A 14430-nucleotide genomic window follows, 5' to 3' on the forward strand; every position below is an offset into this window, starting at 1 on the left:
TCTTCAATCATCCCCGCGTTAGATTCTAGCATATTTCAAAGCAGTACGATGTTGCTATATTTAAGGAAAAGCTACCATTTAGCTTCTTTATAAATTCATGTATTTTCAACGCCGGTCGCAGAAGTTGAGACCGTCCTTTTCATAAGAAAATATTGGCAGGATTAGTAATGTATACTTTTTATTATTTTGTACCTTCTACTAATGTCATTCTCAGTTCAAACTCAGCAGGTGGTATTAATTTAAGATTTATTGTAAATTAAATAACATTAAATAAAAAATAACTTTAAGTAGGTACCTACCTACAATAGATAATATCTTACTACTTACTACGAATATGGTGCCTATTGCTTGGGTATGTCTATGTGAAAACAAAATCATAATGTTGCACCGTAAAAGCATATGCTTGCGTTTTTAATTACCAATGTCGTTAAATCAAATTAATTAGAAAGTCAAGCGAATAATGACTTTTTGCATTCCTATGCAGAGCTACACATATTATTGACAATTGTGAATAGTATGATGAATTTTCTAATGTATTGCATTATTTTTCAGTATTTGGTAATAATTTATATTTTATTCAAATACCCTAGGCATAATGGTACTACGTGTGTAGATTAGAAGTAAAGTTTTGATATTTTAGAGATGTCACCGAGCGTCAGAGATCATCGAAATCAAACATGGTAAAGAGTATGAAAAGGTAATTAAATCAATTAATATATTTAATGATTATAAAGTACCTTACCTAAATAATCACTCAATCTTAAATTCCAGTTTAATCATCAAACTTCTGAATCTGATGAAGATCAATATAAAGAAAATAAAGCAATGGAAGAGGTAAAATTTATACTAATAAAAGTAAATAATATACAAGAAGGTAAAAAAAGAGTAACGGCACAAAAATAATGGTTTTTACTAAACAAATTTTGATGCGATTTGCACGGGTATACCTAATAAGCGCCACCTAGAGCAACAGAAGCCTTTGATTCGTAAAGATAGGATGTAAGGATAAAAATAAACGATAAAAATGGAACTTCACGCTGACGTCAATTAGTATTAAATTCAATACAATTTATGAATTTAATACTAATTGACGTCAATATTTATATATAAAAACAACACAGTTTAAATTTTTGATCGCTTTTTGATGAAATTTGCACCCCATATGAAAATATTAAAATCACTAGATATAGATTAGAATGTGCATTTTATAGAAGTATCTGATACAAAAGCTCACTTTGATTAATATCAGTCATATCTAAATATTTAATATTCTATTATTATTTTCAGGATTATATCGCACTTAATAAACTTGGCGATGAAAGCAACTTAGCAGATGAAGTGAGTAAATAGAACTCACAACTTTTATAATATACTAGACAACGCCCCGCGGTTCCACCTACATAGTTTTCGTTCCTGTGAGTAAACGGGGATTATATACAGCCAATGACACTTACAAATAACGTAGTTTTCTAGTAGTAAAATAATTTTCAAAATCGGTTTACTATATCCAGAGATTACCTCTTTATAATATTGATATATATTGTAGTTTGATATACCGACTTTAAAGAATTATTATTATTACTTAATAATATAATACAATGATTTCAGGAAGTAAGCCATGAAGTGGATAAACTCAATGTAAGTTTGCACAAGTACAACTGTCAATTATAAATTTGTTCCAGATTGTAATATTTACCTCTGTGTTATATTATTTCATCGAAATTTGTCCACATTTTTCCATGGTTGATTGACAAACATAGATATTTTTTAGGATTTTCAGTTTCAAGTCGAAGATATGGTACAAGAAAAAGAGGGTGGTGATGACGTAGACCTGTTTGGTACAAATCCACACTACAATATACCTGTGAATTATCAAGATTTCGGAAGACGATTCGTTTTAACGTACCCTTATGTAGAGGTTTGTAGTCATCACGTATCTTGGTAGATTTTCAATTCTATGAAGAGGAAGACGTCAGTGCTCGTGTAGTGGCTATTTTAATAAGCCGATAATAATGAATAAAAAGCAGATATTCATCATATATGCGCTTTAATTAAAAAATAAATTGGTTGACTTACCGAACATCTACTAAATCAGTAAGTGTTATTGCTTATGACATACGTTTATTGACTTGAGCAAAGTGTATATGCTGATTTAGGAAATATTCTGATATTTCGAAAGTTTCCATTTTCTTAATTATCCCAAAGCATACCTCAGTGCTTAAAGATGAAAATTTTCGAACAGTGCACATTGCCAGTGATGACTTACGTATCCTAGACTTGGTCCTTACTGTGGCCCTCGTAAAAATGCTCAAAATCACTTAGCCGAAGATGCAACTAGCTAAGCTTGGAATTTATATGCGATATCTTATGCGATTCTCCTCATAAGAAATGAGGAGAATCGCATAAGAACCAAAGTTAATGACACAGCTCGGTGAGGCGCAAAGCTGAAGCAGAGCACATAGCTCAAAGAGCTGATGGACGTTGGGGTTCCAAGGTGCTGGAATAGCGATTCCGCACCGGAAAGCGCAGTGTTGGTCGACCCCCTACTAGGTGGACTGAGGACATCAAGCGGGTTGCAGGGAGCAGCATACTGGTAGCCTAAGACCGTGTTGTTTGGAAGTCCACGCAAGAAGCCCATCGGTGATGATTATGATGATTGGTAGCAAAGCAAAGCAAGCGTATTTTAGTAACATATGTTTTTTTCATTATTATTATTATTATTAATTATTTTTATTCTACAAAATACAATCTGCAAAATAAGCTTTCTTTATTATTTATAATGCCTGTAAAGGCATGTATGAACGGTTTTATGATTAATTAAATAGTAATATTTTCTGCTTTAGAAAAATATTTTGAATGACGTTGCTGAAGCGGAATTAGATAAAACAGTAAAGGTCAGTTATGTTATATTTTAACTCTTATAATGTTCCAATAGAATAATTCAATAGAATAGTTCAGACATTAAAATCTCATAATTTGAATAACGCAATCAATGTCTTCTTCAACTCCGATGGCCCAATGGTTTTTAAATTATTATATTTTTAAGTTTAAATACTGACAACACTGATAATAATTACTAAAAGTGTGCGACCGGTATGGTGAATTCAAATCTTAGACTCTGGAGCCGAAAATGAAAAAGAAAATAACAAAAAAGCGCTGTAATTCATTTTAAAATTTAATCTACGAAAAAAAATTGTAATTTTATATTTTATTTGTTACAGCAATATCTTGTAACAAAAAATATAACTGATAAAGAACTAAAGCCAGTCAAGGTAAATTATTAAAACTTCATTTATCTAGAATTCTAGAATCTAAGGTGATTAATCCACTGGTGGCAGATTTTCTATATTTAATACAGACAAAATAATACAGTTGCTTTAGAGTAGTTGTACATTAACGTATTATATATCGTTATAGGTCGCTAGGTCAAGAAGGAAATATTAAAATTATCATCAATTTTAAAATATTAAAGAGTTAAGAAATCCCTAAAAAAAACCCCTTATTTGAGTTTATGTAGGAACTACCCGCGCGTAGCAACAATCGCAGCTAACTTCCGAGATGTCATTTTGAATTAGGCTTTTCACCTATCAATAATAATAAAATTAATAGCGATCTGATGATCGCGAAATAATCCCTTTCCACCCTTTCTATAGGAGTTCCATCTAAAAGAACCAAAGGCACATTTTCCGGACCTTTACCTGCCCGAAATACCATTATCTGTGTCTTTTTCACATTATATTTGTTCAGCAAGTGCCTAAGTCCCCTGATTGAGGGACTCAGAAGTACCATATCATCAGTATAACTTAGGTTATTTACACATGTTGTACCTATATGACAGCCTACTTTAGCACTTCTCAGTTCCTCAATCAGGTCGTTGACATATAGACTAAGAAGGTCCGGAGAGGTCAGCCCACCTTGACGCACGCCACACTCTAATCTAAAATCATTAGAGAGTGCGTCGCCCCATTTTACAACATTATTTTGATTCTCACCAGATCTACGGTTTTGCTCGGTACGTGAGACTTCATAAGTTTTTGCCATAGCCATCAATATAAAGCACTTTAATTTTAGGAATACTGGGATGATGTATGGAAAGAAGATGTAGATGTAAAGAAAATGCTACGATATGGCAATGAGCGAAACAAATTGGTAAGTTCCGATTTCTGAGAGGAGACTCGAGCTCAGCAGTGAGCTGAATATGGATTGATAATGATGATGATGATTATTTTATGACGACAACGATGGTACCTATAGACTGTTTTTTATGTTTTAGGGTTCCGTAACAGTGAAAATATCACCAGGTTCGAAGCTGCACGAACTGATATCGATTCTCAAGCAAAGATCGCCAAGATTTCTTTACGTCATAAATAAAAGTACTGAAAGATACATTGGTTATTTTATTACCACTGAAATGAGTTACCCTGTTTCAAAATTGATACACTATCAGTGTGCCGAATTTTATCCAAATCAGTTTAGCAGTTATTACATGATTTCGTAACATACTTAATCACTATTATATAATAGATACGTGCCTACAAAATCCCCACAGTGATCCGCAAAAATTTTTTTTTTGAGTAGCTAAATCTACTCATTTTTTGAGTACTACTATTGGACTAATCCCTCTCATTGAGAGGAGACTCGAGCTCAGCAGTGAGCCGAATATGGGTTGATAATGATGGGCTCTTGTCCGATTAAAAAAAAACTTTCAGTGTAGATAGCCCAAGGATATTTATCGAGGAAGGCTATAGGCCCTATATTATCCCTGTATTCCTGAACGTGAACGGAAAATACGCGGGTAAAACCGCGCGGCGTCAGCTTGTAATGAAATAAATCCCTACCTAAATAATATTTATGATTTAAACTTATTATTTAGACCTGTTTAATCCAGCCCATAAAATCGGTGTAAAAATGGAGTAACTTCTCCCGTTTTCCCAACATTTCCTTTCACTGCACTCCGCTCATATTGATCGTAGCGTGATGAAAAGTATACTATAACTATATGAATAGTAGTTTTTATTTCTATAACGAACATACAGACAGATTCAATTACTAATCTTATCACTCCCCCCCCCCCCCCCAAATTATTTTGGAGATATATTTCATATACAAAATTGTCCTCTCTTACAGATTTATTATAAGTATAGATTAACTAATAACACCATCATTATACGGATCTTTCAACACATTAATAACCAAATCGTTAGGTTTATGATCCCACATGCTCGTAGTTGGTTGAAAGGATATTTTGTTGTAATGGAAATATTTCAGCACAGCACTCTTGGCCGCCGCGTTACTGTCCAAATATGAAACCATTTTTCTCACTTGATCTTTGACCTGTCTGTCCCTAATTATTCTTTGCATCTCATCATAGAAGTAATTTGTCGAGAGCACATGAGTTTTCAGGAATTTAGTTATTTGTCTTATCTTTTCATAGTGTTCTCTTTTCTTGATTTCCTTTTTTGTTATATTGTAATTTTCACGCAGATTTTTTTTTGTTAACGCTATTAGCGGTATTATGTGACCGTGAGCGATTGGTGGGAGGCCATTTTTTAAATTTACCCCCAATTTGTCTGGTTTTTCATTAATTTTATGGATTTCCATGTACTTTTTGAAAAATGTACCCAGTTTAAGATCAGATTTACCCACGTGTGGGACACTTTTTACATGATTCGTGTAGATTACCTGAAATTATGATTGTTGTGACTTTAATTATATTTGGTCCACACTAGAAGACGTCTGAAACTTTGCCAGTGTGTAACTCTTCTTTAGAAGAGGAATAGGTATCTCACCATGCATTATAGTATCCTACTAAAATTTTAAACAAGAATTGGTTGGTAAGGATATTTGTTTGGATGTTTGTTACTCTTTAACGCCGCAAGTACTGAACCGATTTGGCTGAAATTTAAAACGAAGAAAAATAATAATACCCTGGATTAACACATCGCATTTATCCCGGAAACATCGATCGTAGATCGTTAGATGGGCCCCGAAGCGTCGCGAAATTGTCATTGGTTACGAATGAAAAGTAACAACTTTCTCATTATATTCGTGTTGCGGCTTGTGTTTTTACACTTCTAAAATGATCAAGAAGGCATATTTAAAAAATTAAACAAGAAAAAAAACAGTAAAATATTTTTCAAGTCGCAGCATGCGCTTGTTTCATACTAAGTCAAGATGTGCGTGCACGTCTTTGAGTAATGACATAACATTGAGCGTTCTTTAATATGGAGGGGCCCATCTAACGATTTATATCGATGCCCGGAAACATCCATGGTCCCCGCGGGATTTGTGAAAAATTTAATTACACGCGGACGTGTTTTGTTGTATTTCAAGGGAATAAGCAGCGTTTTCGCCAAAAAATCTTGACAAATTACTATTATACCAAACCTTTCTTATGAATTACTATCTGATCGTGAGAAACGTATTAAAATCCGTATGATTATTTTCAATTTTATCGGGAACATATGATAGACAAGACGCTGCCGAGGACTATCTTATAATATGTAGGTGTAGTTAAATTATCCTGCATATCTTAGTGGTCAGTGGTGGAAATGTCAATGAAAATTGCTACTACACAAACATTGTAAAAACGACTTAATCACTTTGTGATAAAACTCAAATTCGTCTACACATTTAGAGCCAGAGAAGAAGTAAAAATAACCAATCAAGTTAAAATTTTAACATCTACCTAAAAATACAAAGTTTCTAATTTTTTTTTAATAAACATGAACCTTTATTTGACACTTACAATAACAAAAAACTTCATAACTATTATAATGAAATCCATTTTATATGGTCAGGTAGGTAATAAGGTAAGTAAGTATAAAAGTAACAAACGAAAAAGAAATATTTCTATTCTGATTTATGGCCTTATAAAATCATGGTTGACTAAACCACTGATTGATGTCAAACTTGTAATAAATTACCAAAGAATAAAGAATGATCCAGATTGAGTCTTAACAAGCAGCGTGGTGAAGGAAGTGAAACCCATAAAAATAAAACAAACCTCACGCATCTCCTAGACATCAGCTTAAAAAACTATTTTCATAATATTTTTCAAAATTTAACCCTAACAACAATTAGCTACGTAAAATAGTATAATTATCAACAATTATTACCAATAAAAAAAATACTCCATCTTATTTCTTTAGTGTTTGTAAACAGTTTTTAAAATATTTAAAAACATAAGACGCTATTTTCCCCAAAAATATTGAAAATGACTGCACTTTGTACGTACTGACTTGAGCATGTATTCCTTTTTGAATTATGTATTTGGAACGGCTACAACACCGTCGTGTTCCGTACGCTCTATCTGTCAATTATTCTTTAATCTGTGTAAATTACATACATATTTTTAGTTCAAGAAATAGACAAGAAATAGACATGAAATATCAATTTCACAACATTATTGAGTGATTTCAACCCCACTCTACTAACGAAGCATTTACAAAATCCTCACTTTTCAATCTCCTAATACTCAGTGGTAATTCACCATAATTATCTAATACAGGGTTATAAGTCCAAGGTAGCACATGGGTAACACCAGATTCGTCATATATTACAGTGTTTTGATCATCTGAATCAGTTTTTATTGACTTTTCACCTTGAAGCCTTTGGTAGAGATCTTGGAAGGACGGCTGTGATGCTTCATTCAGATTGTTGTATTTAGAAGCAACTGAAAACAAAGAATTATATTTAAAGCACTTTATATAAAACTAGCTGCCGCGCGGTTTCACCCGCGTGGTTCTCATTCTCGTAGGAATATGGGAATAATAGTCTATATCTGAACTGTCTAACTGAAAGAATTTTTCAATTCGGACCAGTAGTTTCTGAGATAAGAGCATACAAGCAAACAAACAAACTCATCAGCTTTATAATATTAGTATAGATTAAGACACACTGCAGTTTTACTCACATATTTCCAGTTCCTGTGGGAATATGACGCCAAAGTATAACCTATAACTCGTCAATAATGTGGCTTTCTATTAATGACTTTTCAAAAGTTCAGAAGATGCAGAGATTCACTACATCCTCACAAACATACAAACTTGAATCCATGGATTCACCATGCGGATGGTGGGTACATCGTGTGGCAGAGAGATAAACTCCAAGCAGAGTCCTGGACTTGCGACCAATGGACGTAGGGTTAAGGAATTTCTTCACAATTGCTGACCTTTCTCCATTTGTGTAGTTCTCCACACTAAATTTGGTAAGATCCTATAAGAGCAGCTTTGGATACCTATTTTAATATAGAAATTTCTGCAGTTCTAGAGAGGCCAAGGTCTTTAAGCAAGTTACAGAGATTTTGCTGGTAATCCTCTCGCACCTACTTCTATGGCGTACAGACTAATCACATAGCCATTTTTAGTTTGTTCATTTATTTGGTCATAATACTTATCATTACTTATTATAATGTATTGAGTAGTAATGTAATACTAATCATACATATGTTCACCATAACCTCTTACCATAGTCTCTTAAGGCATTAATTTGTTCTGGTGTGTAATGTGAAAATCTACATATGCCGCCAAAGTTGCATTCGCCTCTAGGGAACCTAGTGCATGGCTTCTTACAGCTCTCCTCCTTCAATATTGTTTCTGGGTCTAAAATTAAAAAAAAAAGTAAAACATCATCTCCTTCACCTTATCCCACTTAAGTTGCGTCAGCAAAATATGTAAACCTCTTCCATTCACTTCCATCTCTTGTCAACTTCATACTTCAACCATCTCTTTTTGGCCTTCCTCTCAAAGAACCTCAATAGCTCAGTTGTAAGAGTGGTCAGACTCATCACCGAGGGGTGGTGGTTCAACCCACCCCATTGGTCTTTTGTTGTACCCACTCCTAATACAATTGGACAAAAAAAAAACATTCTTTTGGTAATTATGACTTTCATACCTCTGCATTACATGTAACCAAGCATTAAAAAATCAAAATAAAGAATTTAAACAAATACCTCTTTATAAATAAGATTGCACTTAAATGATATCTTTTACTAATAATTTGTAAAATTTTCATTTCAATCATACTTGATGGAAAACAATGATGTGGTCTAAGTTGGGGCACACTTTATTGTATTGAGATTTAGGAAGATAGTGGACACCCAGAGGCATAGTTTGCCTTGCCCTGTATCAAAATTAGTTGTGGCGCCAAATAGCAGCAAATCCCGAAAATCTTTTTAGCAGTTTCCATGTTATTTTTTCTCCAGAGAGCACCAGATTAAAAGAGATTGTTGATTAAATTTTACTAATTATTGCTTTCACACTTAAGGGGTCCGGGGAACTTTGCTAGGGTAGCTACACCCCTGGTAACACCCCAAGAGTGAGAGACCACATTTTTCCTGTAAATATAGCTTTAAAAACAATCTTAAAGACAGCTTGCTGTTTCCTACTTCGTGCGTGCTTGGTGGTGGAAATAAGAGTGAAGTTTCTGAGTTCATAAACAACGAGCATTTTAATATGTTTCCAAACTATCTAAGATGATGAATCATGAGCTCGTTCTTGTAGCTCGCATTGGATAGATCGCGCCAGACGTCGAGTCCGCTCTGAACATGTGACGTACAGCGCAGGAAACGAAAACATATCCCAGCATAGGTAATACCTGCTTAGTTCAGCGTGTAGCATTGTCAGAGCGGACTCGAGTCTCGAAGTTTGTCGAATACTTTGTACATACCTTTAAAATGTTGGTAATGCGCGCTAACCAACTTCTGGTGAACTACGCCTTTCACATGTGTCTTTATTATAGACGGCGATGATACCATTGTTTTCTCACAATAATCACAGTAATACCTTTTGCTCATAGTTTCAATTAAACAGTAATATCAGCTTAGAATCATATGATGAATTCGTCACTCACTGGCAAGTAAAATAAAAAGACCACCTTTTCGGTTTACTATCAAAATGTAATGACATGAAAAATGTTATAATTTCTCTGATCCAAGGGTTTTCATTTTCATTCAATACAAATACAATACAATAAAATTAAAGTACGTTTATCAAAACTAAAACAGCACAACTAGTGTTGCCAGTTGGGTCTTGTGAGAAGTTACCCGAAATATTAAAAAGTAACCTTTTTGTGTAAAAAGTAACCTTTTCACTAACTACTCTTGCTTTTTGCGTTCCACAGCATGGCTAAACCACCATTTCAGCCTCTGGGGGCTAAAGTAATTTTGTTTTTTTGTTTATTAACTGTCTGTTACGAATATTAGCCAAATATTACTATAAACTGAAGGAGATTTTACTCGTAAATAGAGTCATCTTAAGTAAGGCCCTGATTGTTTGCCTTTTCCTCATGGGATAAGAAAAATACAAATAAAGAGCAAGAATTAAAAAAAAATTGACGTTAATTTCTTAAATTAATGCTTGATTTTTTTAAGAAATTCAATGTGACTGCAACTTACTTATTTCGCAACCTCAATTGTAACGTCTTCATTTATAGTGAGATTGACACAGAAACATCGATGAGTTCTTGAGCATTTGTCCGCATTTCTTGATTTAACGACCGTTCTATTTTAGATATACGAAATTGTAAGTTAATTCTAAAAATTCCTAAATATCACGTAAAAGTAACCTTTTTATTAATGTAACCTAAAAGTTACCAATGCAGTCAAAAAATCACCTAAAAGGTTACAAAAGTAACATTCTGGCAACACTAAGCACAACAGCTGTTTTGATTTTGAACGTTTTGAAGTTTTGAGCACAAATTGTCAAATGTCAATGTCACAATATGTCATAATTAGTTACAGCTTCAAAATAGGCAGATTTTTTTTCGTGCAGGAATAAATACCGCGTAAATATCAATTTTTGAATAGATATAATTATGTTCAAATTCAACCGCTTTTAAATTCAATTAAAATAATTTGTTGTATTATTTATCAGTACGTAATATTATTCATGTTCTCAGACCATCAGTGTATAAAATAATAATTCGTATGAAAACAAAAGGAGAAAGTATACCACCTTGTGGAACCCTTATGATTTATTTAAGATTTACACGTACACACTAAATTATGTTGGGCAATATTCTTGATTGAGCGCTTTTCATTTGATAGCGCTAATTAATAATGTTTATCGTATTAGTCAAAATCATTTTTACCTATGTAACGTTATAAAGGTATAAAAATATTGACAAAAATACTTAACTTACGACTAAATAAAAGTACTTTGATGTTAAATAATTGATATCAATAGATTTGTATTACACGTAGGTACTTTTTATTTTATAGAAACAGTAAAACAGGTTGCGATTTTTATGGTAGTAAATAAAATTATAGATAATTAATTAATGCGCTATTTTATAGTAGTATTATAATATTATCAGAAAGCAACAATTATCATCTACGAATTTAAGATATGGCACGTGATGTCAACGCCAAAATCCATTTACGTATTTATATACAGGTATAGCAAAATAATTATTCCACAAATTGTTATTAAATGGTACGTTTGGAATGGGTTGTACATTAAAATTAGGATTTAGCCTCTGTGGATGTTCAGACGCATCTATTAACTTGGCAAATAATGAATTTGCTACTTCCGACGGGTTAGATGCTACTGAAACTGCAGGTGCGTACGCATATGCATTAGATTCTTCTTTAGAATTATAATCTTCTACGTCTTTGATCACGTCAGATTGGTATGGTTTTTCAAAATCATTATTTTGATTTATCCTAAAATTATTGTTCTCAAATCTATGGTCAGTTTCGAGTTGTAAATTTTGACGATCTTCAATATTTCTCGCTTGATTTAATCTTCTGTAATCAATGGGAAACGGTGGATGGATTCTAGGAATATTCCCGATCAAACGTCGTCCAGGTAATAAAGATATATGGGTGTGTGGTATCACTGGTTTGCTCTGCAGCTGTGAAATCATAACCGGCGCTATTGAGGAAACTGAAATAATAAAAGCACCATGTAAGTCATTTGAAATAGTCTGCCAAGCGATTTGGCGTTCCGGTACGATGTCGTGTAGAAACCGAAAGGGGTGTGGATTATCATCCTACTTTTAACAAGTTATCCCATTTCCATTATAGATTGCATCATCACTTACCATCAGGTGATATTGTAGTCAAGGGCTAAAGATATGTAATTTTTAATGAGATAAAGAGTGAGTACCTAGAGCTTACGTATGAAAATGGAATCCTACCCAGACGAAGTTTCTATCCACAGCTAGTTCTATATTCTAGTATGAATAACGTTAGTAACATTTATAGTACGTTATATATACAATAAATTACCATGTTGATTAGAATTCCTTGGTGTTACAACATTTTCTCCAAAGATTTCTTCAATGGAATCTTCATTTTGAAAATTTTTAACGCTAGGTTTTTCTTTATAATCTTTGTTAAAATCATCAGGTTGCGAAAACATTCTTCTCGAAGGTAGCATATCATCAAGCAGATCCCATGCTGTATTAGATTCATAATTTATTGGAAATCTTTTTTTTTCAAAATTCTCAATAGGAGCAAAGTTATCACTAGAATCATTAGAATCATTTTCTAAATAATAATCTGTGTTTCTCTCTTCGGATGTAAAAGGTGTTACGGTGGTCGTGGTGGTGGTACTATCAACATCGTTTAACTTATCACTAATTCTTTTATTTTCTATATGATCAAAATTTTCTACTAATTTTGATTCTTTTTTTCCATCTTTAGATGCAACGTCTTCTACTTCAGGAGGAGGTACACTTTTTTCTATTGATTTCGTTTCTTCTTTAGCATCTTTAGATTTAAAGTCTTCTTCTTTAGACGAAGATTTATTTTTTTCTACTGATTGATTATCGTCTTTAGATTTAATTACCACTGTTTTGGGAGGAGGGTTACTTTTATCTACCGATTGGCTTTTTTCTCTACCATCATTAAGTTTAACATCTTCTACCTCAGAGGACGATTTGTTTTTTTCTATTAATTCAGTCACATCTTTGCCATAAGTAGATTTAATGTCTTCCACTTTAGAAGCAGGTAATATTTTTGGTACATCTTTACTTTCTGATCTTCTCGTAGCTTTAGTTTTCTCGCCTATTTTGTCATCATCACCACTTTTTTTATATTCCAAACTTTCGTTTGGTTTTGATTTCACTTGATTCTCTTTATTAATATCTGCTTTACTAAAATTATCATTGTCTATCTCTTCTTTTAAAGAACGGTTTTTAGCTACTTTTGTTTCCAAAGGCGTGTACATATTATTTATATCACTAGTTTTTAGAACATCATCATTAGTAGTTAATGAAAAATTCCCATCAGCACTCCACAGATTTAGAGCAATTTCACGATTATCATCTTCAGCTTTAATAGTTGCTTCCTATAAATAAATGAACAAGCATTTTTGTGTTAGTATTTTGTACTATCTTATTTTTATTATTTTTACATTATATCTTAATTTTCAATAAGTATTTTATTTCTATTTAGTACCTATTCTCTTAACACAAGCTTAACGGAGAATGAAATCTGCATGTTCAAATCAAAATTTAAAGTATTCATCGAATATCAAGCATAGTCATAGATTTTAAGTCACTAAATGTGAAGGAGAAAATAACATGCTTTGTAATAAAAGTAATTCGTGTTAATCTTAATTGCATTAAAGTTCCTGATCTTACGACTGTAGATAATATTCAAAAGTTTAAATAACTTCTGGAAACTTCCGGAATGTTCAAAATTAAACTAATATTACTGAATTTCATACAATGCGTCCTATACTAATACTATAATATTTATTAATTAAACGAGATAACATTTAACAACATAATATAAAACTTTGAAGCACTGAATGTAAGTTGTGCCGTAAATACCGTAGTTATTGCGTTACAATATCTTAGAGTCTATAGAACCAGATTTTGAATGATGTTGGTAAAATAATAATGGAAGGAATTATCACTTTACATAGTCCATTCTGGACTATTCTGAAAAGTCAAAAACAAAACTACTAAACGTTAACGTATAGACACCTACTTTACTCACATCTATCGACTTTGCAATGGTAATCGTAGAGACAAGTATGTGGAAAATCACTATCGTCCTATTCATTATCAAAACTTATTCTAACATATTTAAATATAAAATTAAAATTATATTTTATTTTTTCTATTCAAGACACGACTGCATTGATATTATTAGAATTGCTAATATACTTTGTTTTACTTACGTAAGTTGGCTCTGCGTATTGAATAACGTAAAAATTGATTTGTAACACACAATATAAAATGCTAGCCGTTAACAATTTCTAGTACAGTATCCCCCACGAAAGTCCTTAAGAAACCGGTGATAATTTATAGAATTTATCATAGAAAATCTACTGTTATCCAAGCGAATAAATTACAAAGTAATGTAGAATAATTTATTTTCTAATCAACTTTACTTTGTTGACTATTGTACTCCTTTATTTACGTCCATTTGATCTTGATTAGTTTTTACGCATTTTAACTAAAGCAATGAGGTCC

At 32.6% G+C, this 14430-nt stretch overlaps 3 protein-coding genes across 4 annotated transcripts; 1 reads left to right on the plus strand and 2 right to left on the minus strand.

The window, feature by feature from the left end:
* Nucleotides 1-68: 68 nt before the first annotated feature.
* LOC112049791 (uncharacterized) lies at nucleotides 69-5138 on the plus strand. The gene is made up of 9 exons (XM_052886964.1): nucleotides 69-697; nucleotides 772-834; nucleotides 1288-1338; nucleotides 1609-1638; nucleotides 1772-1918; nucleotides 3222-3272; nucleotides 4072-4149; nucleotides 4274-4391; nucleotides 5128-5138. The coding sequence occupies exons 2-9, from the start codon at nucleotides 826-828 to the stop codon at nucleotides 5136-5138; spliced, it is 495 nt and encodes a 164-aa protein (XP_052742924.1). The 5' UTR covers nucleotides 69-697; nucleotides 772-825.
* On the minus strand, nucleotides 2896-10617 carry LOC112049802 (zinc finger matrin-type protein 5). 2 transcript variants are annotated; one of them, XM_024087841.2, is made up of 4 exons: nucleotides 9670-10041; nucleotides 8469-8603; nucleotides 7604-7675; nucleotides 2896-5682 (listed from the first exon to the last, which is right to left on the minus strand). In XM_024087841.2, the coding sequence occupies exons 1-4, from the start codon at nucleotides 9794-9796 to the stop codon at nucleotides 5639-5641; spliced, it is 378 nt and encodes a 125-aa protein (XP_023943609.2). In that variant the 5' UTR covers nucleotides 9797-10041; the 3' UTR covers nucleotides 2896-5638. The 2 variants fall into 2 exon arrangements, with proteins under 2 accessions (XP_023943609.2, XP_023943608.1); XM_024087840.2 differs by lacking the exon at nucleotides 2896-5682 and having other exon boundaries at nucleotides 6665-7675; nucleotides 9670-10617.
* Nucleotides 10618-11240: 623 nt separating this feature from the next.
* Nucleotides 11241-14111, minus strand: LOC112049803 (cylicin-1-like). Its single transcript, XM_024087842.2, has 3 exons — nucleotides 13952-14111; nucleotides 12233-13295; nucleotides 11241-11888 (listed from the first exon to the last, which is right to left on the minus strand). The coding sequence occupies exons 1-3, from the start codon at nucleotides 14015-14017 to the stop codon at nucleotides 11362-11364; spliced, it is 1656 nt and encodes a 551-aa protein (XP_023943610.1). The 5' UTR covers nucleotides 14018-14111; the 3' UTR covers nucleotides 11241-11361.
* Nucleotides 14112-14430: the final 319 nt, after the last annotated feature.

This window comes from Bicyclus anynana, chromosome 18, assembly GCF_947172395.1.
Source record: "Bicyclus anynana chromosome 18, ilBicAnyn1.1, whole genome shotgun sequence".
Classification (NCBI taxonomy): domain Eukaryota; kingdom Metazoa; phylum Arthropoda; class Insecta; order Lepidoptera; family Nymphalidae; genus Bicyclus; species Bicyclus anynana.